Source organism: Rattus norvegicus, chromosome 4 (genome assembly GCF_036323735.1).
Source record: "Rattus norvegicus strain BN/NHsdMcwi chromosome 4, GRCr8, whole genome shotgun sequence".
Taxonomy (NCBI): domain Eukaryota; kingdom Metazoa; phylum Chordata; class Mammalia; order Rodentia; family Muridae; genus Rattus; species Rattus norvegicus.
This window is the reverse complement of record NC_086022.1, coordinates 67,727,758-67,754,016: the sequence shown is the minus strand read 5'-3', so window position 1 is coordinate 67,754,016 and position 26,259 is coordinate 67,727,758. Positions and strand designations below refer to the sequence as shown.

At 47.0% G+C, this 26,259-nt stretch overlaps 1 protein-coding gene and 1 pseudogene across 3 annotated transcripts in view; both read left to right on the top strand.

The window, feature by feature from the left end:
* The window catches only part of Hmgb1-ps18 (high-mobility group box 1, pseudogene 18), a 600,236-nt pseudogene that overhangs the window by 305,060 nt on the left and 268,917 nt on the right, over positions 1 to 26,259 (top strand).
* The window catches only part of Atp6v0a4 (ATPase H+ transporting V0 subunit a4), an 81,948-nt gene that overhangs the window by 55,076 nt on the left and 613 nt on the right, over positions 1 to 26,259 (top strand). For all 3 annotated transcript variants that reach the window (NM_001415838.1, XM_063285748.1, XM_063285749.1), the window contains exons 12-20: positions 1,921 to 2,060; positions 3,753 to 3,910; positions 6,712 to 6,805; positions 12,661 to 12,779; positions 16,120 to 16,336; positions 19,886 to 19,987; positions 21,054 to 21,149; positions 23,525 to 23,642; positions 24,660 to 24,831. In NM_001415838.1, coding sequence (NP_001402767.1) covers positions 1,921 to 2,060; positions 3,753 to 3,910; positions 6,712 to 6,805; positions 12,661 to 12,779; positions 16,120 to 16,336; positions 19,886 to 19,987; positions 21,054 to 21,149; positions 23,525 to 23,642; positions 24,660 to 24,831 — 1,216 coding nt within the window. The remainder of the gene's footprint in view (positions 1 to 1,920; positions 2,061 to 3,752; positions 3,911 to 6,711; positions 6,806 to 12,660; positions 12,780 to 16,119; positions 16,337 to 19,885; positions 19,988 to 21,053; positions 21,150 to 23,524; positions 23,643 to 24,659; positions 24,832 to 26,259) is intronic.

Genomic DNA, 26,259 nt, shown 5'->3' with positions numbered 1-26,259 from the left:
CTGTGCAGTTATGGTGGTCTGGTTAGTAAAATAGAGACAGTAGACCAGATGGTCTGTAGCCACACAGAGAACATAGCAGTTCTATAGCTTGAGTCTTCTCCAACTTGTGTCCAGTAATGCAGGGGCCTCATGGGGTCACGAGCCTGTGGCTAACTGTTGGTGCTCTGTCTGTGGTGGAGACGGACCAAAGATGACATTGGAAAGAATATAGGAGTCTGAGACAAGCTTTCAGTCCTGTTTTAGCCACTTTTATAACACTGGCCAAATACCGCTATAAACAGCTTCCTGGAGATGGGATTATATTAGTGCTTTCTTGTTGCTGTGATAAAATGCCTTAACAGAAAAAAATGTAGGGAGGAAAGGGTTTATTTTTTTTCCTTGGTTCCAGAAGGAGTGTACACTGTGGCATGGTACACAACAGGCATGGTAGGTAGGCATGGCAGTAGGACCAGGAAGCTGGGGGGATCACACTTTCATCTGCATGCAGGAAATAGAAAGAGAACAGGAAGTGGGACAAAGCTATAAAACCTAAAGCCCATGCCTCAGTGATACCTCCTTTCATCAAGGCTCCACCTCCTAAAGGTTCCAGAATCTTCTGATACAGTGCCATCAACTGAGGAACCTCGTGTATAAATACCTGAGCCTATGGGGACATTAGTCCTTCAGGTCACCACAGGGAGGAAAATTTTATTTTAGCTCCCAGCTTCAAAGGGCTCAGTCGAAGGTCAATCGGTCCCTTGAGCTGAGCATCATGGTGGCAGGAGCATGTTGAGAAGGAGAAGAGAGAGCTGAGAAAAGGGATGTAGGAAGGGGTTGGGGCAAGGTAGAGTCTTGCCTTAGTTTGATTTCTGTTGCTGTGATAAACACCATGACTACAAGCAATTTGGGCAAGAAAAGGTTTATTTTAGCTTATAATTGTAGTTCATCAAGAAGGACTAAAGCTTGAGGCAGGCGTCTGGAGACAAGAACTGAAGCTGAGACCATGGAGGGATGCTGCTTACTGCCTTGCTCCTAGTGGCTTGCTCAGCTTACTTTCTTGTACATCCCAGGGCCACTTGACCTGGGTGGCATTGCTCCCAGTAGGCTGGGCCTTCTCACATCATTTAGTGATGAGAAAATGCCCAAAGATTTGCCTACTGGCCAAACTGATGGAAACTCTAGCTTGGGTCAAACTGATGGAAACTTGAGCTTGGGTCAAGTTGATCAAAAACAAAAAACAAAAACAAAACAAGAAACACCCAGAAACTGGCCAGCACAAGCCCCAAACATGGATCTATCAGATGAATACAGATCTGACCTATTTTGGAGGGTATTGGAGGCCAACTCAGGAACTGTCTGTCCATTAGAGATGCCCCAGGCTACAGCCTGCCAGTTTCCAATCCCTTATTTAGCAGACAAGGCCTGAGACTCCTGTTTTACCTTTCACCCCTCTCAAACGCCACCATCCAAGGAATCCACTAAGGGATTGATCCAGATCAGAGCCCTCGGGACCTCATTCTCATCAGTAATCTAGTTCAGCAAGCAGTCAAAAATCAACTACCACAAATGTCATCTAACTTTGTGACTTGAGAAGCTCCAGTCGCTGTATAAGACTTAGTGCTGGTGGGGTTGGGGATTTAGCTCAGTGGTAGAGCGCTTGCCTAGGAAGCGCAAGGCCCTGGGTTCGGTTCCCAGCTCCGAAAAAAAGAAAAAAAAAGCCTTAGTGCTGACATAAACCAAGAAAGGAGAACTGTGTTCACGGGTTAGCTCAGGCACATGGAGCCAAGCCAGGATTGTATGGAGATGGTGGAGGGAAGACAATCAGGGAGGCTTGTGTAAACCTGCCCGCAGATGGGGAGGGGAGGGGCTTCCCTAGAGAAGTCTTGGCTGGGGGTAGGGACCCATTCAGGGCCTCAGCTGCTGTGACTGTCACCCCTACAGCCCCCTATACTATCATCACCTTCCCCTTCCTGTTCGCTGTGATGTTTGGAGACTGTGGTCACGGGATGGTGATGCTGATGGCCGCCCTGTGGATGGTCCTAAATGAGAGACACTTGCTGGCTCAGAAGAGCACCAATGAGGTGGGTGATCAGCAGGTTTTCCTGGAGGGAAAATGTTGAAATGTGTGTTCCAGGAGTTCGCTGTGGCTAACGCCTATAATCTCAGCACTTGAGAGGAAGAGGTAGGAGGATCTCTGTGAATTCTTCGGGGCTACTCCAGTCTACATAGTCAGTTCCAGGACAGCCAGACCAAGATAGCGAGACCCTGTCTTGAACAAACACAAGACAGAAGCAAAGTGTGTGTGTGTGTGTGAGGGGCTAGAGTGATGGCTTCTCAGCAGTTAAGAGTGCTAACCGCCCCTGTAGTAGAGCTGAGTGTGGTCCCCGGCACCCATGTTGGGTGGCTCACAACCACCTGTCACTCTCTCACTCCAGGGGATTCAGCACCCTCTTTTGACCTCCTCAGGTACATACATGTGTGTGGCTTGTGCTCACACAGACACACACATAAGAAATAACTGTAAAATGTGTATGTGATTGTCACTATAAGCAATAGCGTATATTTGTAAAAATAATCCAAGTCATCATAAAACTCTTAAACAATGTGGAGTTTCTGGCTGTAGTAAACTCTTCTTGCTTTTTCTTTTTGTCTGTGACATTATGAGACGTTGACTTTTGCAGTATGTATGTATGTATATATGTATGTATGTATGTATGTATGTATGTATGTATATATGTATGTGTGTGTGTATGTATGTATTTACTTTTGAGACAGAGCCTGGTTTGAACTTATGTCAGATTGCAGTCCAACCACCTAGATAAAGATCTTGATGAATGCTTTTGAAAATATTTCCATTTTGTGCCTTTGTGCTTATTTACAAAATATATAATTTTCAAAAATTGCCATCAAGAATTGCACATTATTTGTGGCTTCCTTTAAAACCTGCCTTAAAATACCATGAATATTTTGTTCATGGCAGAAACCTTTAAGAAACCCCAAGGAGTCCTGGGTATTGGGACCTCACTTCTCACTGCCTTTGCATGGTCCCCTCCACGGCATTGTGAACACCCGTGGATGCCTGTGTAGGTCAGAGTTTATCTGCCAGTCAGTTATGGCAGAGTGGACCCACGCCCTTAGCTATGTTCCAGACTGTAAGAGTGGCTGCAGTCCTCTGACACATGCTGAATTGGTTAAAAGAGTGCCATGATGTCAATGTGAGTTAATCATAAGCAAGGCCAGTCTTGTGACCAATTCAGTCTTCCGTGACAAGCTTGACAGATGTCCTTTTCTATGGAAGACATTTTAAAATGGCAACCTGTCTTGTCGTCAGTTCTTAGAATGAATGATACCCACATCCAGCATCCCAGGAAGCTGCTGCTTTCCTTAGCAGATATGGCAGACAGCAAAGGCATACAGACCTGCCCTGATGATGTAATGATTCGATGATTCGGCAGGGCCCAGCTCAGGGCCATCTCTTGGAGGTGCTGGGGCCCACAGCCTGCCAGTTTACTTAGTAGATGAGACCTCGGCGTGCACAGCCATCCATTCTGCTGAAAGAGAGAACAGGAGGCTTACGTGTTTTTATTTGCACAGTGAATAAAGGTCTGGGATTCTCTGACTGACATACATAAGCTCATGTGTGTGGGGATATGATGTCTGCCTTGGTCATGTCATCTCTCCCCACACTACTGATGCTGGACATATCCCACGTCTCTCTCACCTCCTGCATCACTTCAGAGCCCACTGACACTCACCCTTCTCTCCTGGGCCAGATGTGGAACATCTTCTTCAATGGGCGCTATCTGATCCTCCTCATGGGCATCTTCTCCATCTACACCGGCTTGATCTACAACGACTGTTTCTCCAAATCTTTTAACATCTTTGGCTCCTCTTGGAGTGTCCAGCCTATGTTCAGAAACGGCACGTGGAAGTAAGTTTACAGCCTGCTACGGCATGCTTGCAATGACCCCATGGCTCATGGCTCTGATCGCAGCCGCCCCTGAGATCTCACCCAGTAATCCAGTTTTTAAAAAATTGTTTATTAGCATTTTACACATATGAATGCTTCACCTACATGTACGTATGTGCATTGTGTGTGCACGCAGCAGAGGCCAGAAGAGGGCATTGGATCCCCTGGAATTGCAGTTAAAGATAGCTTTTCTGAGCTGCCGTTTGGTTGCTGGGAATAGAATTCAGGTCTTCTGCAAGAGCAGCGAGTGCTGCTAGGCCAGCTCTCCAGCCCCAGTATCTATTTTATCTATTTTATGCAATAGATAAAAATAGATAACCCAGCTACTGAACTGGTTGTTGTAGAGAGATAGCTTGTCAGATTTCAGCTCAATTAAATGTACATTGTGGAGGGTGTGCTATGCATCAGACACATTTGTAAAAATAGATGATATGGGTTAGAAGCCGAACTCCCCAGGAGGAGCTGAGGAAGCAAGGCTCCACACCCACGATGGTGAGGTTGTCGAGTGTTGAGATTTGCTAGCCAGGGATTTAGGAGTGAAGACTTGGCTTTAAAAAGGCTGGCACAGATGATGAAGTATACGGACCCTCAGCTTTCAGTGCCCCAGATCTACCCCACCCCGCCCCATGCAGCAGGATGTTTCTAGGCTGCCCAGAAAAGCTCGAGTTCAGCATTAAGAGCAACAAGAAGACCATGAGTTTGCAGTGCCAGCATCCTGGATTGCTTATGGCTGACAGAGGGTGTGTGAAGCTGGCTGGATGGAAGGAGGAGACTAGAAGCTCTCTAACTCCACAGTCTGTGTCTCCCATGTGCTTTCCACAACTGTTTGAGCAGCTAATCAGACTGGAAGTGCGGCATTTCAGGGCTGTGGATCTAGGGAGAGAGGGGTTCAGAATCTGAGACAGAAATAATGCAGTTACAGCCTTGCTTCCTGTCCTGCCTCTTCTCTTCTTCCTCTTCTTTCTCCTCTTCCTCCTCTTTTTCCTCCTCTTCTTCCCCCTTTCAAGGGAGTGTTATAACATTCCTTCCTTTCCTTCCTTTTTTTCTTCCCTTTCCTCTCCTCCTCTTCCCTCTCCTTCCCTCCCTTGCTCTTCCTCCCCATTCCCTCTTGTCCTCTCTACTTCCCTTCTTTCTGTTTTTGAGACTTGGTCTCACAGTATAGCCCTGGCCTCTGACATTTGGAGATACCTGTCTCCCAGGTGCTGGGATGAAAGGTGTGCCTGACTGTGCCCAGCCTATTGGAGGAAACCAAGTCTGTAGAGGACATGAATGGGAGAGCAAAGGCAAGCAGCTTCATCTGAGATTAACTCTAGGGAACTTTCTCTTGGGGATTTATTTGCTAGACATTTCTGGAACACTTAAATGAGCTCTCCGGAGAGAATGGAAGGGATTTTGTTTTGTTTTGTTTTGTTTTTAGTAAACGGACTGAAATCAGGTCCCTGTACAAGCAAGTGGACCACCACTGACTCCATCCCCAGGCTAGATGGTGACAGTTTTTAGCTTGAGTTGTGGAGGTTCTGACAGATCTCATTTGGTTTCTCTGGAAGGCCCAAGCCCTTGGCGTAGAGAATGACAATGTGATAAAAATGAAGGCTAAAACTGAAGTTAGATGGCTGGCTGTATTCGTACTCCACCCTTACAATGATGGGGCTTCTGAATAGACACCTAGAGGAACTTAGCTTTGAACTATATTAAATCTGTATGATTCCCCAAAACTACATGAAATTTCATTTTCCCTGTAGTGTGAATGAACTTGCAGATATGGGTAGGGGTGTGTTTCTTTAATGTACCTGCAAATGTCTCCTTTCCCAGCTCCAGACTCTTCAGACACCCTGGAGCCAGGGAGGACAGGTAGTCAGCCTTACGCCCAGCTAGTGCAAAGCAGAGCCTTGTTCTCAGTGAGGCAGAGAAACATTAGAGAGTTAGGTCACCAAGCGGAGCCTGGGTCCTGGGCCTGCTTCCTCTGACACTGTGTCTTTCATCTGGAGACTACCCACAATAAGCCTGTGATCCCTGGGGTTGGGTGTATGGCCCAATAAGGAAGGCTACACACTAGTGTCCCAAGTAACCTTCCAGATGTCCCACGCCACTGTCTGGGACCACAGCATAGTAATGCAGCCTGCAGAGAGAGTTTTCCTGGGCACTCTGTCACAGCGGTCATTCTTTTCTTTATTTCAAACACATATTCCCTGGACTTTCTATAGAGGCTCATGGAAAATAAAGGGGGGAAGGGGCTGGGGACATTAGTTACCTGGTAAAGTACTTGCTGTACCAACATGGGGACTTAACTTCAGAGCTCCAGCATCCACTTAATGAGCTGTGCATATATGTAACAAGATCTATGTGTAAAAATCTCATCTGTCCTTAAGGACTGGCCTAGGTGTCCCCTGGAAGACCTCATGCCTCGGTTCTGCCTAACTTCTCTCCTTTGTCTGTTCCCCTCAGCCCAGCCCCCACTTCATCAGACTTATTACAGTTTCTGGTTTTCCTGACTGCATTCCAGTCAGAGCTATGGCTCTTTGGAAATGGACTGTGAATGTGTGTGGTCCAGAGGGTAATTTCAGAAACCTCAGGCCTCTGGGTAGTACCTGATACGTACTAGCTATTCTGTGACCAAATATGGAGCCATCGAGTGAGCAAAATTGCCACCTCGCCAGCATCTGGGCTTTGGTTGGCATTCACGCGCATGGCTGATGTCAGTATAGTATTTCTGCACCTGACTGTTTTTATGTCATGTTTGTCTCTCTGCTCTGTCTCCTTAGTGCTCATGTCGTGGAACAGAATCCGTATTTGCAGCTGGATCCGGCCATCCCAGGAGTGTATTCTGGAAATCCCTACCCATTTGGGATTGATCCGGTAAGAATTCCCTCCAGGGTGAAGTGCCAGTTATAGATGACATGTTGTTGAGATCTCTAGGTAAAGAAGGGGCATCAAACAGGGGGTGAGGTGGGATAAACTCAGGGGGTTGTGCGACAGGCAGAGCTGTGTCCAGCAGATGAATTCTACCACGCCTTGAACTCTCCTTCCTATATAGTTTCCTGCCCACCTCCTTCTCCAGCAGCTCTTCCATTGCTGGCTAACAACAAGCTTTTAAAGAGCCCTTGCTCTTTTAAAGAGCAGCCTGGAGAGGTAGTTCAGCTGGCAAAGTGCTTGGTGCTACAAGTGTGAGGATCCGAGTTTGGTCTGCAAAGCTTTCATGTCAAAAGTCATAGATGGACTGGGCCCGGCAGAGCAAGCCTTTAATCCCAACACTCAGAGATGGAAATGGGAGGATTTATATAAATTTGAGGGTAGCCTGGTTATATAGCAAGATCCTGCCTCAAAGAATAAAACAAAACAAAATCTAGGTATGATGGTATGTGCTTAGAATCCCAACCCTCAGGAGGTGGGGACAGGTGGATCACGGGCTTGGCCAGAGAGAGGTCCTGCCTCAAAAAAGGTAAAAGAGGGGCTGGGGATTTAGCTCAGGGGTAGAGCGCTTACCTAGGAAGCGCAAGGCCCTGGGTTCGGTCCCCAGCTCCGAAAAAAAAAGAACCAAAAAAAAAAAAAAAAAAGGTAAAAGAAGGTGGTGGACAGTCTCTGAAGACATGCATGTTCTCCTGTCTCTGTCTGTCTCTCTGTCTCTTTCTGTTTCTCTCTCTCTCTCTCTCTCTCTCTCTCTCATATACAGGTTGGTTGCCTAGAAATTTAAGTTACTTAATATCCTAATCAAGTGTCCTACTTTGGTGTTTTCTCGAAGTGGATAGCATCTTACTTTTACACTGTAAAGCATGGCTTTAGCTTTCCTATAGGCCAAGGCTTCACCTTGGGCGCCATCTTTAGAAGCAGCCTACCCTGCACTTTTTTTTTTTAATTAACTTGAGTATTTCTTATATACATTTCGAGTGTTATTCCCTTTCCCAATTTCCAGGCAAACATCCCCCAAATCCCTCCCCCTCCCCTTCTTTATGGCTGTTCCCCTCCCCATCCTCCCCCCATTGCCGCCCTCCCCCCTACCCTGCACTTTGAGTCAAGGTTTCTCACTGAGACCTGAGGCTTGCTAAATAAGCAAGGGCGGCTGGCTAGTGAGCGCCAGGGGTGCTCCTATGTTTGCCTGCTTTGGACTGAAAGCACACACTATCTCATCACATGTTTGTATGAGTTCTGAAATCAAACCTGGATCCTCCTACATGCGTGGTAAACACTTCACAGACCAAGACTGAGCTGCCTCCCCAGGATCCTGTGGATTTTAAAAATAGGTTTCATTTTTTCACTTATTCGTTTGTTATATCTCTCAGTCAACTAGATGTGGTAATTTCCAAAGCCTTTACACCATGACATCTCTGAGTAGGAGAAAACAAAAAACAAAAAACAAAAAACCAAAAAAAACAAAAAACCAAAAAAAAAAACCCCCTGAGTTATGAATGGATACCCAGGTTCTTTCAGATAAAGCCAGTGCATCTGCCACCAGGTGTCAGTGTTGTGCCCCTGATCAATCATGAGTCCCGTAGACTTGATTAATGTCATTCTCAGCTCTGTGTGGAACAGCCTGAGGCTAGTTTCAGCTTCAGCAGCTGGCCTGACAGTGGCTCTCCGGTCCCTCTCTCCGGTCCCTCTCAGTCGCTCCCCTTATGCTCGTCCTCTCCTCCAGTTTCCCTGAGTTCTCTTCTCCTCACCCCAATCAAAGCAGAAGGCAGGGCATGGGAATCTTCAGACGCACTGCTCAGTCCCGGCTGCATTCTAAGTTTCACCAAAACAGGTAAAACCCTTGAAAGTCAGTTTGTAAACTGCAAAGTGTGAAAGACAAACATGAGTGGCTGATATTTTGTAAAGATCTTCTTTTTATTATTTATTTATTTTTTGATTCTGTGTGTCTGTGTATATGTGCCCAGGTTCATGCGTGTGCGTGTGTGCACACGAGATTGCCTACATGAGTGCAGGTGCCCTAACAAGACAGAGGCATCAGATCTCCTGGAGCTAGAGTTGCATGTGGTTTAAGCCAGATGTGCTCTTGGCCACTCCTCTCCAGCTCCATGTGTTATCTTTGCATAGAGGAAGGCTTTCTCATTGGTCAGGATGTCATGGCCATGAAGATGGCGAGGGGAAGCTGTCAGGGTCCGGTGATTTTCCTTCGCTTTGAATCCCATTGTTTTACCTCCTCTTCCTGCACAGCTCACACCCAACTGTCAGTGAACCCCATCTGTCCAGTTCTGCTCCCCAGACTCAGCAAGGGGCACATTACACAAGGGGCATTTCATTTGGCTTTAAAGAAAAATGAAATCATGACATTTGCAGGAAAATGGATGAAACTAGAAGCTACTGCGTCAGGCTAAACCAGCCTGCTGTAGACAGATGAATGCTGCTTGCTTTCTCTTCTGTAGAACCTAGATTTAAAGTGTGATGTGGTTGTGGGCGTGGAGGGACAGGACTAGAAGGGGAATCGTGAAAAGAACAAAAGCTCCTAAGTGGGTTGGGAGGGAGGGGTATCTTACCTTGCTTTCTATCGCTATGATAAAACACCATGACCGAAAGCAACTTGGACTGGAAAAGGTTAAATTGGCTCACTCTTCCACATCACAGTGCGCCATTGACGGAAGTCAGGCAGGAGCCCGGAAGCAGGAACTGAAGCAGGAGCCATGGAGCAATGCTGTATTGGCTTGTTCTTCATGGCTGGTTCAGCCACACCTCTTACACCATTAGGACCACCTGCCCCAGCTCGTACGCCCACAGCGGGCTGGATTCTCAGACATAATCATTAATCAGGAAAATTTCAACTGGCCAATCTGGTGGCATTTTATCAGTTGATGTCCTCTTTTCCCTAGTGGCTTCAGTTTGTGTCAAGTTGACAAAAGCAAACAGACAAACCAACCCTAAGCAGGACAAATGGTAGTGGAAGCATCTGGGTGACATATAGGCAGACATGAGGACGGTTTTGGGAGAATCAGGGAGAGGGGGGACCTGGTGTGCACCGGGGAAGACACAGGTGGAGTGTGACGGAGAGCAAAGTCTATTGAAACATTCATGTGAAGACACCATTGAAACCAGTTACATTGACTGTTAGCTACACAGGCCAGCAGCCAGTGCTCTTAACCCCTGAGCCATCTTCCCAGCCTCTCAACTAACAGAAAAGTAACTTTAAGAAGATGAAGGAAGGGGTTGGGGACTTAGCTCAGTGGTAGAGCGCTTGCCTAGGAAGCGCAAGGCCCTGGGTTCGGTCCCCAGCTCCGGAAAAAAAGAACCAAAAAAAAAAAAAAAAAAGAAGATGAAGGAAAAAAACCCAGCCTACTCATCCTGCGTTCCTATCCTTCATGCAATTTTGCCCCTTGACTACAATTTTGAAAGGGAAGAAAAAGATGGGCAGGGTTGGAGAGAGGTGGGATGCTCAAAAATAAAGGGGGAAACTGGTAGTTTAGAGCTTGCTCGACTGAGGCCCTGGGTTCTATCTCCAGCACCACAAAAACAAAACAAATCAGAACCCCAAATTCTTGCCCTAAAATTATAAAGGTATAATTTAAAATCCACAAAATATAAAACATTACAGACAGCAGCGGGTCTGGCTGCTGTGGTTCTTACATTTCTCTCTCTGTTGGAGCCAGAGAGTGATGGAGGAACTTTATTACGTCATATAAGGCTCCTCAACACATTCATTCACGTGTTAAGCATCTTCCTGTGAGCTGGGTCATAAAGTGCCTTCATTGTAGCAGAGCAGCTTTAAGGTGTTTTCAAGTTTCCTTGTTCACCGAGCCCTGGGTCTTGTGCATGGGAGCGCGTGCTCTGTCTCTGAGCCACTCTCCACAGAGGGGACACAGTGGTTAAGAATCTGTGCTCCGGAATCCAGCTCCCTGTGTCTGAGCCTTGGTTTCTCCACTCATTGGCTTTGTGATTTTGAGTAAATGGATCTCTGTGCCTCTTCTGTTACCTGTAGAATGGGTACACCAGCCAGGGCCCTGAGACTGCTTAGTGGATGTGTCAATCTAGTCATAAACGTGATACATACTAGTGGCTGACATGACTTTCTTCCAAGGTACATTGGAAACTTGCTTCTTCCTGAAATTATGATAAATTCTCTGTAAGTTTACCTCTATAACTGGAATATTTGTATCTAGGAGTCTTTGTTGGAATTAAATGATATCAGTTCATCTAAAGGGCTTGATATATGCCGGATAGCATATATGCTGTTAGCATTTATAGTGTATCTGATTGGCTAGATCTATAGTTAAAGATCGTATCCTCATCTCGGTGATTGGTGTTACAGAAATGGGTTACTCAAGGTCAAAGGGTAAGTCTGGGATAGCCTAGATGCCAGGTAGCTGGGCCAAGAACAGAAGAGATTCTTCTAGTGTTAGTCACTGCAGTCTCCTCTCCCTCCATCCGACTGGTCTCTTGGCGGCTGTCTGGCAGCTGCTTGGAATATTGCAAAGAGACCCCAAGCTGTATGTAACTTCCATCAGCATGTTTGTGTGTGGGCATGTGTATGTGAGTGTGTGCACACAGTGGGAATGGGCAAGACAACTATGTATTAAAGCTGTGTCTAGCTTGTGCTGTTTTGGATGAGAATGTCCCCCATAGTCTCAGGCATCTGAATACTTGGTCCTTAGTTGGTGGTGCTGTTTGGAGAGGTGAAGGTGGTGTAGCCTGGCTGGAGGAACTATATCACGGGGGGGGGGGGGGGTTGAGATGAAAAACTTCTCTCTGCTTCATGCTTGTGGTTCAGGGTATGAGTTCTCAGCGTCCTGTTTCTACCTTCATGCCACCTTGCTTTTCTGCCATGATGGACTCCTATCCCTCCAGAACCATACGTCAGAATAAACACTTCTCTCTATAAGCCTCCTTGGTCATGGCGTTTCATTGCAGCAACAGAAAAGTAGTGGATACAGCCCCTAGGAAGGAAAGCATTTGGGACTAGGAAGTTGTTTGTGATGGACGAGAGAAGGCTGTGTGCATTTCTTTTAAGATGACACACAGGATGTGTTTGAGTTTCTTGTGAGGTCGAGGGTGTGAACAAGGACGGGAATGCAAACCACGGGGTTAGTGAGCTTTCCGTGGCGAGGAAGAAGGTCAGTGCTGGGACCATTAGCTAACCAGAGTAAGATCCCAACTAGCCCCTGCCTACTCTATGTCCTTGTTCAGGGCTGGAATATGTGCCAGGTCTGGTGAAAGGCAGGAACCGTATCTCCACAGTGATTTTGACAACTGATTGTAGGAATGACTTAAGAAGGTTCTGGGAAATGCTTTGCCACGTGAACTATTCCATGAACTCAAGGAGTTGAGATCCATTCGTGGGCCAACACTTTGCAGGTGGTTAGAATGAGGCAAGTTTGAGACTCTCCATAGCATTTCAGAATATCTTTCCATTCAGCACCAGGTAAACCATGTGTGTGTGTGTGTGTGTGTGTGTGTGTGTGTGTGTGTGTGTGTGTGTGTGATTTATGAGGGGAGGCCTATAGGAGGAGGTAGATGACTTTGTTGGTTCTCTTCTTCTTCCTTTACATGGGTTTCAAGGATAGAGTTCAGGTTGTGTTTTAGTTTACTTCCCGTTGCCTCGATAAACACCATGACCACAAACAACTTGGAGAGGAAATGGTTTATTTAGCCTCACAGGTCCCTGTCTGAGCCCAGTGTCATGTCGCCCCCAGAGCAGCTCTGTGTAGCTGCTTTCTGGGCTGTAGCCCCAACTCCTACAGGCCTCCCCAGTTCTTCCTCATGTCTTTCTTGTCATGTTTCTTACCCAGATTTGGAACCTGGCTTCAAACAAACTCACATTTTTAAACTCCTACAAGATGAAGATGTCGGTCATCCTGGGAATCGTTCATATGATCTTCGGTGTTATCCTCAGCCTCTTCAATCACATGTGAGTTTCCTCTTTAAAAAATATTTTAAATCATGTGTCTGTGTGCATGTGCGTTTGGGTGTGGGTATGGGCATGTGAACACAGGCTCATGGACCCCCTGAAGCTGGAGTCACTGGCGATTGTGAGGTGCCTAGCGCAGTTCTGGGAACCAAACTTGGGTCCTTTACAAGGGCAGAAGGACTGATGAGCCATCTTCTACCTCTGTGTGAACGTCTCTATTGACCCTCTGCTTGCTCATCTAATGGCACCGATGAGGAAGACGACAGAGCTACCAGTGAGCCTCTGTATGGCAGGTGCTTCCTGTGGGTCTTGGCTTGAGCTGAGTTGAGATAGGCTGGTTGGCCAGAATCAGGAGCACCTTTGTGTCTGCCATGTATGTAGTCTCTCAAAGTAAATGTGTGCTTTTCACCCGAAAAATATCCTGGGGTTCAGCAGGGGCCCAGGGAGCACCTTGTGTTCCTTCTACCTGAAAGGCAAGGTTGATAAACTATAGAGCTCATTTTCCACCTAATATATCAGGGAGGAATTGTATGAATTCTGGCCAAGGTGCTCCCAATCCTGAATCATCCTGGATGTTCTTTCTCCCAGCTGGTGGCTCTCTCTCTCTCTCTCTCTCTCTCTCTCTCTCTCTCTCTCTCTCTCTCCTCTCCTCTCCTCTCCTCTCCTCTCCTCTCCTCTCCCTCTCCTCCTCACTCTCATCTGTTCATCTCTGCAGGTACCAGACAAATCGAACTTGCTGCCTAGGAGAAAGGGGGGCATTGGCTCACAGAAATGAGGGAGAGCTTGAATCAGTCAGTTTAGCTCCTAGTGAATGTGATCATAGGCTCAGTGCCTGACAGTGTGAGCTTATCATGCTAAACACAATAGAATGGGGGATGTGGTTCAGCTGATGCAGTGTCTGCCTGGTGTGCATAAAGCCAGGTTCAGCCTCCAACACTGCAAAACGGAATTGCACATGCAGCACTTGGGTTCCCAGAAATTCAAGGTTTAGCTACATAGCATGTTTAAGGCCAGCCTGGGCTATGGGAGATCCTGTCTTAAAAAAACAAAACAAAACAAAAAAACCCAAGGAAGTAAAGGAAGGAGAGGAAAAGGAAGATATATGACAAGACTGGGTCAGGTTACAGGAAAAAGAACAATTCCAGCTTCAATGGCTTAAGACCATGAAGCATTCATTGCAGAAGGGACCACATGGGCGCCACACCTGTTCTCCTCATACAAAGGGACTCAGAAGATGGGTGGCCACTTCCTGGAGCCCTGCAGGTGAGTTTTAAAGCTTCCCACGCAAGGTCACAGGTGCCATTTCTGGTCCCATTTTGTTGGCAAGAACCAGTTCCAGGGTGAGTGTAACTGAGAGGCCATGGATGTAGTTCTACTTGGAAGATCAAGGATGTGGAGCCCCGAGGGAAGTCTGTGAGTGAGAAGCTAAAGATCTGTGGGGAAGGTGCTTTCCAGCTGGACGTCCATTGGCCTCCTAATAGACATTGGGGACTTTTCTCTCTCTAGAGCTCCTCCCCTCTTAGCCTGGATGGGCTGTGTCTTACAGCACAAGGTCCTGACCTTTCTATTACTCTATCTTGGCCTTGTGTCTTGAAAGAATTTATAGAATTTCAGGATCGTAAAATACTCTCCTCTTTTCTTGAGGTATTAGGAACTGCACGCAGGGCTCACACAGGCTAGGTGTCTTGGGCACTGTTCTATTGCTATGATGAGACACTGACCATGGCAACTTCTGTAACAGAAACTGTTTAACTTGAGGCTTCCTTAGAGTTTCGGAGGGTTAGTCCATTATCAGCATAATGGGAAGCATGGCAGCTGGCAGGTAGGCATGGAGCCGGAGTAGTAGCTGAGAGCTTTACATCCTGACACACACACACACACACGCACACACACACACACAGACACATAGAAACAGACACATAGACACACACACACACATAGACACACAGACACATAGACACACACACACAGACACATAGACGTATACACACAGACACAGACATACACACACACACAGACATACACACAGAGACACACACACAGACATACACGGGCACACAGAGACACACATAGAGACACAGACACACACAGACACACAGGCACATACACACACAGACACACAGATGCACATACACACTCAGACACATAGACACAGAGAGAAAGACAGAGAGACACAGAGAGACACAGAGAGACACAGACAGAGAGATAGACAGGAGACCTAATACCACACCTTCTCCAACAAGGCCACACCTATTTCAATAAGGCCACACCTTCTAATCCTTCTCAAACAGTCCACCAACTGGAGACTAAGTAGGCAAATGCATGAACCCATGGGAGCCGTGCTCATCCAAACCACCACACTAGGCAACGGTTCTGCTCCTGAGCTATAGAACAGTCACAGCCCTCCTGCTTTAAAGGTGGGGTCTCACGGAGTGCAGACTGGTCTTGAACTTGGTATATATCGAAGGATGGCCCGGATTCCCAGGTCCTCCGGCTTCTACTTCCCACGTTCTGGGATGATAGAAATCATGATGCCTGGTTTTATTTTTTCACTCCTTTAGTTCTGAGACAAGCTCTCATTAAGTTGTGGAGGCTGCCCTGTGACTCACTGTGTGGCCCAGGGAGTGCTAGAACATGATTCAGATCCAGCTTTTAGTGTTTCTTTTCAATCCAATCATGAAAAAGTGAGAACCACTAAGTTGTGTGTGTGTGTATGTGTGTGTGTGTGTGAGAGAGACAGAGACAGAGAGAGAGAGAGAGACAGAGAGAAACACAGAGAGAGATGTGCGTGTGTGTGTGTGGTGGGGGGAGGGTACCAGAAAATGAAGCCATGGCACTGACGTTAATCCACCTGATGTGACTGCTGGGAATCCAACTTGGGTCCTCTCTGGAAGAGCAGTAAGTAGTCTTGATCACTAAGCCACCTCTCCAGCCTCAGAATCAGTCTTAGTTTCCAGGCTCCGTCTAGCCCATGGGCTGTAGACTGGGAGACCCTGCCTCAGCACATGCACAGGAGAAAGCTTCCAAATGTCTTGTTATTGCTTCATTTCACCTTCAAATAGGACTTAGGAGTGAAGTCTTCATGAGAAGCTGTGGCCAGATCACTGGATGGTACCCTTCTAGACCTAGGTTCCCCAAATCTGTGCCAAAGCACCCCCCCATGTTGCTTTTTTTCTCTCTCCTTTTCTTTCCATGCACATTTGTGTTTGCCAGGGGAGTACAGCTGTGTGCCGTCAGGTGCTCAAGAAGGAAATGAGCACCGTGTGCTCTAGGGGGCGCTCTTAAGCGCCAACGTTCTGTTAATGCTCCATCTTGTCTTACCTGTGTTTTCCACCCCCAGCTACTTCAGACGAACCCTCAACATCATTCTGCAGTTCATCCCCGAGATGATTTTTATGCTGAGTCTGTTTGGATACCTGGTTTTCATGATCATTTTCAAGTGGTGTCAATATGATGCCCACACATCCCAGAAGGCACCCAGCATCCTCATCCACTTCATCGGCATGTTTCTGTTTGACTACGATGACTCGTCCAACGCACCCCTGTACGGCCATCAGGTAGCTCTGCTTTGGAAATACCTCCTCAGACCCACTCGATTCTGTAAAATGTCTCTCACGGTCTGAGTACTGCAGAGAGTCGTTCTTTGCAAGATTGAGCCATTTTGGCACTCCGGGAAGAACCTTGTGTTCTCATTAAATATGGGGACAGGCAGAGTTTTGTGGCTGTCAGTCCTCCTGCTGGGGTAATACACAAGGGACATGACTGTTGAGGAGTTGGAAACTGGCTAGGAGAAGAGGAAAAAAATAATCCTTCTGATGGATTGGCTTAAATTGTAAAATGCTCCAGTTTAAGTTTTAAACCTTGAAGATTTAAAAATCTTAGACTGGCAGGATAGCTCAACAGCTGGTTAAGTGCTCACTGCCGTCCTGGTGACCGCGTTCAGTTCCTGGGACCCTTACGGTGAAAGGAGCAAACCAACTCCCTCAAGTTGTCCTCTGATCTCCACACGCTTGCAAAATAAATGTATAAGTAAATGTAAAAAAAGAAAAAAAAAAAGAAAAGAAAAGAAAAGAAAAAAAGGAAAAAAAAAAAAGAGAGAAGGGGGGGGGGGGCTTAAAAGATCTTGCTTGAGAAACCCAGGCAGACAGATCTCTACGTTTGAGGTCTTATACAGAGGGTGTTCCGTGACAACTAGGGCTACACAGTGGAACGCTGTCTACATATAAACAAGCAAATAAAATATTTTGTTAAAAGAAGCAAACTTTAGCTAAGATTCACACAAAAGAAAATGAAAATAAAACCCAAAGCGAAGTTCCTCTGTTTCCACGGATGGTGGCTTTCTAGAAAACTGTGGGCTAGGCTTCTGCTATCCCATAATTCCCAAAGACAGCAGGAGGTCACCCCATTTTCTGTTCTTCCATGGATGTATGTTCCAACAGTTAGATTTTACTCTCACCCTGTCTTTCCTGTTTCCTTTAACCTTTTTGTCAGCCTTAACAGCCGCCCCTGGGGACCTACAGGGGATTGTTCTAGGACACAGAAAACCCCTGTAGATCCTCAGATCCACAGATGCTCAAATCTCCTGTGTAAAGTGGTACAGTATTTGTGTAGAGTCCGTGTAGTCTCCCATACGGGGAGCAGGGTTCTGCCACTCACCCTCTGAGATGGGCTTTCTCTGTATAACAACCCTGGCTGATCTGGAACTCACTTTGTAGACCAGGCTGGCCTCAAACTCAGAAAGATCCACTTTCCTCTGCCTCCCAAGTGCTGGGACTAAAGTGTGCGCCACCATGCTGAGCTTTTCCCCTACATTCTCTGGATCACTCTGGCATCCAGTGCAATGTGAATGCAATGTAAATCGCTGGGATGCCATTTTCTAGGGGGAAATAATGACTCGAAAAAAGTCTGGTATGTGTTTAAAGAGTTCTGTTTTGTTAATATTTTTGATTGGCTGGACATGCAGATGTGGAACTTGCAGAGATGGGCAGTTGAGTGTAACCTACTATTTTCAGTGGGTTCAAATGCTAATTTGTTAGGTGTCTTAGTGGTGTTTAGGCGGGCATACAAATCACGGGTTTCCTCACTGCACCACCACACATCCGGATTGTCATACTTTATTTTCATTTGTCCTCCCTTCCTGCTCCCCGTATGTTCCTTCTCCCCATAAAGTGTATTTTATCTTGAAATAATAGACGTGCTTCCTTGGGACTGGATGTAAAAAGAACCCAGTGAATCATTCTGTTACTTTGGTCTCACCCAGAGATAAGCCGGCTAATGCAGGTAGAGGGCAGCTTTTGATGAATGGACCCTGACTCCTGGACCGAGTTCTGTGGCTAGGCTCACACAGGTGGCTCTTCCATGGAAGCCAGGGCCTGCAAACATTAACTCCTAGCCGACTTTGAGCCTTTTCCCTGGCCCCTGCTGTGTTCCCTTCCCTTCAGAGGTGTCAAGCAAGAAGAAAACCTGCCTCCTGACAAGGCTTTTGTAAGAGATGGTTTTAGATAATCAGAAAAGAGACCTACCTCAGAGGGCCCTTTTGTGTCTGACTTGTTGTTAGCTGGCCCCAGAATGCTGGCACAAAAGGAGTATGTCTTAAAGGTTCATTTATCCCATGCTGGCACCAGTGTGAACGTTTCTTTGGATTTCCCAAGCAAACCTTTTTTTGTCAATACTGGCCTTAGAGTAACCGTGTAACAAATCCTTTCTTGTAAGATTTGGCCTTAGAGTAACCAAGTGTTTCCAGTGTTAACTATCTCTATAGAGGCCAGGGGTTCACTTAGTTTGGAAGAGGCACCAGGCATTGCAGCCTGTGGCTTCCCAACTTCGTGTTCCATTTAAAAACATTACAGGGCCTTGCTTGCCTTCCCCAAGGCCACCTAGAAAGATTAATTATGTTGATACAGTTTGAGATTTCCATAACAAACGGCAGTCACTGCCATCTCCACTTCGCTTTGCTCTGTCTGTCTTTGCCTAACGCCCCTTACCAAGTCTAGGCACCGGAGGTCTGGTTGAAAAAACAGACAAACGGCAGAGAGGTAGCTTTATGGGCAGGGGCTTCCTTGGATAAGGACAGGGTGAGGATGCGTAGCTCCGCCCTCTTTTGAGCACGTAAAATGGAGGGTAGGAGACTGAGCAGATACGGATAAAATGTTCCTACTGGGTAGAATGTGTTGCCACCACTCCCATAATCCATCACCTGACAGGAACCTTGAGCTGGCGAGAACAGCTGAGGAAACTGGAAGGTTCACCTGCGGCATTTCCTTAGCTCTGGAGCTGTTTTCTGTCCCTGTCCTAGTCAAGACACCTTCCCTTCTTTCCACAACAGCAGCTGAATCCATCCTCAGAACCGGGAAATGTGGATGAGGAATGTGTAAAAAAAAAAAAAAAAAAAAAAAAAAAAAGCCAAGGTCGGGGGGGGGGGGTCCTGAAAGGAAATCTGAAGCTGGAGTTTCCTCTTGGGTCTCAGCAGTGGTCAAAGGGGAAGCCATGAGAAACTGGGCTCTGAGTGCTTGGCAGAAATCCCAACCTATGAGGAGACATGAAACAGAAAGCTTTGTGTAGAGGGAGTTGGGGAACTCTTGGTTTCTTTTTGAAGGGAGTGGGGAGGAAAAGAGGATGAGAGAGCTCAAATAATTACCTCACACTGGAAGAAATATGTAATTATTGATTGAACGTAAGATGACCAAGGCCTTCAGCATAGAGATGGTTGGAGCTATGTGACCTGCCAGTTTCCTTCTGCAACCAGGGAAACTATGTCATGGGGCAGAGTTAGAGGGAGGGAAACAGAGCTGCCTTCAGGGTGTGTCCCTAGGGGACTTGTTTTAAAGACTGGCTCTGTATGGTGTGAGAATATCACAAGGGCCACATAGAGAGTACGCAACACAGAAATGATTCCCATCCTTCCGTGGGCTCAGAGCTTGGTAGAATAGCAGTTCTGTCTACACTAGGAAGGCAGCAGATGTGAGGGTGATGTGTGGGGATGCTTTAGATGGTACAGGGGCTGCTGAAGTGCCTGTCTTCCCTACTGGAGGACAGGAAATCCCTCTGTGCGTGGGAAGGGTCCTTTGTGGTCATCTTAGTGACTGGTCATCATTTTGATCTTACAGCAAGAAGTCCAGACTTTCTTTGTCATTATAGCGTTGGTGTCTGTGCCGTGGATGCTTTTGATTAAGCCATTTATCCTTAGAGCCAAGCACCAGAAATCTCAGGTAAGTGCTGGCTTTTAGTTTGCCCACTGTGGATCATAGCACACATTCCTAGAAATAGTCTTGGGTGAGGATAGCGTGGTGGGCTTCCCTGCAAGGCCTGGGGAGGCCTCACGAGTGTGTCCTTCACACATTTATTTCCCAAACACAGTGAGTCTGGAGTCCTTTAGACTCTGCTCAGAGGAAAGTGTCTGTCCTATCCAGTTGTCACTGAAGATTAATAAGCATCTAGACTGCTGTTTTTTTTTTTTTTTTTTTCGGAGCTGGGGACCGAACCCAGGGCCTTGCACTTGCTAGGCAAGCGCTCTACCACTGAGCTAAATCCCCAACCCTTAGACTGTTGTTTTTTAAAGACAGAGTCTCACTATATAACCTTGGCTGATCTGGTATTCACTATGTAGCCCAGGTTAGCCTCAACCTGAAGCAATCCTCTTGCCTCCACTTCCCTAGTGCTAGGATCACAGACATTCACCCCCATAGCCCCCAGGTAATTCTACTTTTAAAATGAATATTATAAATTACTCTTAATTAATTTTCTAAGGTTTGATTTCACTCCATGCTGCAGCCTATATCCTAGGAAACCCTCTAGTAGGCACATTCAAATAGATCAGTTTTAATTTATGAATAACTTTCTGCTACTGCCAAATATCAACTTCAGTGTTTTATTTTTTTTTTCTTTTGTCTAACCTACGTTGGGCCTCTTGGTGGTACCCAGGGTACACAGTAACGTAAATAGTATTTGGGGAGATTACCCTCTCCTGGGGAGCATGGATGACTCCCTGACTTCTTCTGTTAGTGCAGAAGATACAGCTAACCGCATTGAGATTTCAGATGTCTTCAATGACTGTGGGCATTAAATTCTACTTTCCTAAAATGTAAGGTGGATATTAACCTCAACTCTCATTCATGTGGGGTCTGAATGAAGAATAACATAGCAAAAGGCCAAATAACCACAGCATGATAGGTAAGAGGTACGTAGCTGACACTGAATGAGGTCACTGTTTTGTTAATACCTTTAATAACTCAGAGGTCAAGCTGAAAGTGTCTTCCTCTCCTTGCTTGTCAACAGCTGCAGTCCTTCACGATCCATGAGGATGCCATGGAGGGCCCCTCTGTTAAGAAGACTGCAGGTGCCCATGGGACGAAGGAAGGACACGAGGAGGAGGTACCTGAGACTAGAGTACCAAAGGCCAGCCTCTCAGTTTGCACAGAGTCTAGAATTGGGATGGGATCCTTACAGCCACAAGGGTGCAGATGCCATCCTGCCTGAATGAATTCAGGCACAGGCTGGAGGGTCTAGAGGCTTCTGCTGGTCTCCGCCTGTGGCTCCTTGGTCAGGAGGTTTCAGAAAGCCCAGGGGAGGGAGAGATCTAAGTAGATCGGAACAGGAAGCTAACATCGAATTTGAAAATGCTTTACTCTTTTGGCCACTTACTGCTGTTATCTTTAAGAGCATGTAAGTACCAACCGACTTATCCGCCCAGCAGCCTAGGGGGTCCCTTAAGCTGAGAACCCAACCCCAAGCATCAGTAGCGTTGAGAGAGCCCAGCACTGGTACCATCTATGGTGCCACACAGCTTTGGTCTAACTTGAGGTATTGAAGTAAGCAGTGGATTGCTATGGCTCCTAACCCCTTTTTCCAACATAATGTATCTGGCTTTTCTAAGCCCTAGTGTATATCTAGAATTCCCTGCTGTATGCTTCTTCTCTTGTAGCTCGTTCCCCACCCCCAACCCCCAAACTCAGCACCTGCAAGTTCAGCTGCTGCTTCCTCCAATTCAGTGTTGTCAATGCCGTCCTTGGTAGCTACTTAGGCTCAAGCACTTCGAGGCCTGTATGATCCCTGACCCCAACTGGGTAGGAGACCTTCCCATAATCCCGAAATACCCAGCCAGAACAGTCACCATGCTATGGTGTGGCCGCTGCCTTTCTGCGTGCTCTCCTCACTGGGCTGTGAGCTGCTCCAGGGGCTGTTGCTCCCAAGTTAGCAGAGAATAGGGAATAGTGACAGCTACGGGGTCTTCCAGCCACTCTCCTCCTTCCTATCTGGCTAGACTAATCCCTGCGGGAGCTGTCTGATCCATTGTGCCTGTAGATTAATCTTTTGCCATGTTTCACCTCTTTCTGCTTAGACATTTCTGCTCACCACTGACTTCTGACTTCTTTCACTCCTCCCCCCCCCCCCCCCCACCTTTCCTGAAACATCGCTACCTGAGTTCTGTCTGCTGTCAGCTAACAGGCCCTGGTTTCCAACTTCCCTTTGACACTGGACTCAACAATAGCGCAAACCACCTAGATTTTCCTTTCAGGTTCAGTTTCCTCTCTGAGAACACATTTCCCTTTCCTGTCCTGCGCATGCGTCCTGCTGCAGTGTGACTTCACCTCCCCTTCTCAGCCCAGCTCTTACAGAACCTTTCTGTTGTTGCTGGGAAATGGTGCCACGTACTCCGGCCGTTTCCTCAAGTAAATTAATGTGCACCTCCCCAAGTTAGGCAAAAAGTTTCTTAACACCCATGCCCCAATCATCTAGGTATCATGTATCCCCCTTTCTTGTGAAAGAATGCACATGGGTACCAAGGCCCAGGGAGCAAGGCTAAATAAAGTCTAGTGCTCCACAGCCACGGGGCTGCCAGTCAGGGGCAGCGAGAATGGAGATGAGCTATGACTCCACCCTGTTGTCCACAGCAGCCTGAGGAGACCAGTCCTTAACTTGACACAGAAAAGAATTTCAGAATGAGCCAGTATGGAGCATAGAGTTTATTAAAACAAAACAAAACAAAAAAGGGCTCTGGGGAAAATTAAAACACACTCAAGACCTTCGATGGGCTTCTTAAAGGAGAGACAGTTTTTTTTAAGGATTTTTTTTTTAAACATGGATTTTTAAGCACAGGGGCTAAGAGAAGCAGATACGTGGGAAAAGAATAAGACATCCCCAAGTGTGAGCGTGTGCTCCTCAAGGGAGAGTCCGGATTTATAGCTGTCTTTTAACGTTAGCCATACATATCACTTTGGTAGCTCATGGGTTACAATCCAAAGGGTTATCAGCACTCTTCTTTTTTCTCTCTTTCTGGTGAGATTGCAGGCTGGCTCCAGAGGTACACTGAAGGATATTATAACCAATAAGCCCCCAGGGTTGTACAAGGGGTTTAGGGCATGCCCTTTCCTGAAGATGGATTTTATTTTTTGGTGAGATTTCTAGAAAATTGCAGGTTTGAGAAGGAAAAAAGGTTGTAAGCAAATGTTAGAATTCTTGACTTTGGGTGTCTTCCCATTCCCTTCCCATGACCCTCTTCTTCCCCTTTCCTGGCCCATGGTGACTCTGGCTGATGGCAATCTATGATATAGTTTGTAACTGGAAGACAGGAGTTCAGAGCCCTGCAATTTCCCCGACATGATGAGGATCTATTACAATATACCCCACACCGTAAATATGTAGATGACTGTAATAAAAAGGAAAATTGGATTTTAATGTTCCCACTATAAAAAGAAGAGATAAGGGCGAGAAAGAACTTAAATAAGGTAGAAAGTGCTCTGTTACAGTTCAACTTTGGAGACATCTTTGTCCACCAAGCCATCCACACCATTGAGTACTGCCTGGGCTGCATCTCCAATACAGCCTCATATCTTCGGCTGTGGGCTCTCAGCTTGGCTCACGCAGGTGAGTGTATTACCGGGAACGTGTGGGGCAGGGGGTGGGGTCGGGGGTGGGGGTTGGAGGGGAGTTGGCAACCTTACTACCCGGAGAACAGCCTTACTCTATCCATAGCAGACGTGCCGTCCCTGCATCATTTAACGTTTTTCCTTAGTGTCTTTCCGGACCTTAAGCAACCTACCACAGTTTCCCATGCTTCTGAATTCGTGTGAACAGACTCTTCGAGAGGCCCCCGTGTGACAAAATGCCACATCAGACTCCGTGGCTTCAGCCAGAAACTGATTTTCTTACAGCTCTGGAGGCTGGAAGTTTGAGATGAGAGTGCAGTGTGGGTGGGCTGCTGGGGTGGGAGCTCGCTTTCTAACGTCCTCACACAGAGGTGTGGGAGAGTGAGAGCTGAGATACCAGAGTGAACAGGTTCTTAATTTCCCTAACCCCATGGCAATGGGACCCCTCTCAAGTTTCTGATCACCTCCCCTCCAAGACCCTGCCTCCAAATACTGTGACAGTGAAAGCTCAGATCTCAACACCTGAGCCCAGGGAGGGCTACAGACAAACCATGCCTCATGCATTCTTTTAGATTTAGCACTTTTTAAAATATCATTTATTTCATGGATATGAGTACAGTGTAGCTGTCTTCAGACACACCAGAAGAGGGCATCAGATCTCATTACAGATGGTTGTGAGCCACCATGTGGTTGCTGGGAATTGAACTCAGGACCTCTGGAAGAGCAGTCAGTGCTCAACCACTGAGCCATCTCTCCAGCCCATAGGTTTAGCATTTTGTGCATATTTCGTGTTGTTCAAATTTGTTCCTTTTGCTGCCGATAGCTCTAGTTGGTGATCAATGCCTGGTTCTTCTTGCTGGAAGCCCCACCACAGTGATCAAAGCTGTGGTGGGCAAGCTCCTGTATGACCCTCAGAGCACCTTTGCATCTGAGGTGACAGGCTGAGAGTGGTGTGCATTGAGCAGATGTGTATGTGACACAGCAAAGGCTGAGGATGTCCCCCTCACTCTCCCAGAGCTGTCCGAGGTACTGTGGACCATGGTGATGAGCATCGGCCTTCGCCTCCGAGGCTGGGGAGGGCTCGTTGGTGTCTTCATCATTTTTGCCGTCTTCGCCGTCCTCACAGTTGCCATCCTCCTCGTTATGGAGGGCCTCTCAGCCTTTCTGCACGCCCTCCGGCTGCATTGGTAAGCATGCTTGTCCCACGGAGCTGGGGACTGAGCTGGGGAAGGACTGGCTGGCTGGATTCACAATTTAACTCCATTTTGGGAACCTTAGTTATCCATTTATATAGAATGCACGATGTAACGTATACTCTCAGGTATGCAGATGTAATGTAGCTCTCATTAGCTCACAGTGTCTATTTTCTCTCTTGCTACTACAGCTGGCTTTAGAATAAGTCAGGTGGCAGATCGGAAACAGGCTTATTAATGAAGTAGGGGTGCTTGGCATATGTGGTTGTTGATGGTACGAGTTACAGCAGTAGAAACAAGCTACTGAACTCTCCAGAGGAGACAGGAGAGTGCCCAGGAAGCCCTTAGCATCCACAGAGGGACCCAGACACTCCTGGTGATGTCAGGTTGAGGGTGGCATTGTCTGAAAGCCACCCTGACCATCCTCAGTACACACCCGGGCTGCTATTGTTAGGAAACTTTTTATTTTATTTTATTTTTTTTCATTTTGTGCATATGAGTGTTTTGCCAGTGTATGTACGTCTAAATACCGTATGCATGCAGTGCCCATGGAGGCCAGAAGAGGGCATCAAACACCCTGGAACTGGAGCTGTATACCCTTGCGAGCTGCCGTGTGCGTGCTGGGAATCAAATCTTCCTCTGGAAGAGAAGCCAGTGCTTTTCTTGGCTTTAAAAAATGCCAAGCCACCTCTCTAGCCCTAGAAAAAAATATTTTTATGTTTATATGTTGAGCAGAGAGAATTAAAGCCTCTCCTGTCACCAGGCTGACATTTCCCCCACTGCATGAAGCACAACACCTCTGTACCCCACAACACAGAAATGAACGTGGGTGATGTTGGTCATGAAGTGACTTTAAAAAATACAGACCAAAAGCCATTTTGCAACTTGGTATGCCAGATTGGTTGTATCCGTGGGAGGCCTGCCCTTTTCTGACGGGAAAGGGGAGTAGGAGTATGTGGGGGCTGGAATAGGGGGAGGAGCTGGGAGGAGAGGAAGGAGGGAAACTGCAGTCGGATAGAATATATGGGATAGAATATATGAGAGAGAGGGAGAGGGAGAGGGAGAGAGAGAGAAAGAGAAAGAGAAAGGGGGGGGGAGGGGGGGAGAGGGAGAGGGAGAGAAGATACAAGCCAAGCTTCTGTTCATTCTGTGCTAGCACGGGCCACGCAACTGGAGTCAGGGTGGAGTGGGAAGCCATGTGGAACCGCATAGAGAGTTAACACCGCATGTCCTGTGATAATCAAATAGCGCACTGAGGGGAGGCATCTTTGCTGTGGAAGTTCAAGATGTGGGGGAGGCGTGAAGTCTGAGGGAGAGAGGTGGGAGGAAGAAGGCGTGGTAAGGAGGAGGCCCAAAGGTCACCTGGTTCCCATGGTGTTCCGTGCCTGGCTCCTGCCTGCCAGCCTCTAGCTGACATTTCAA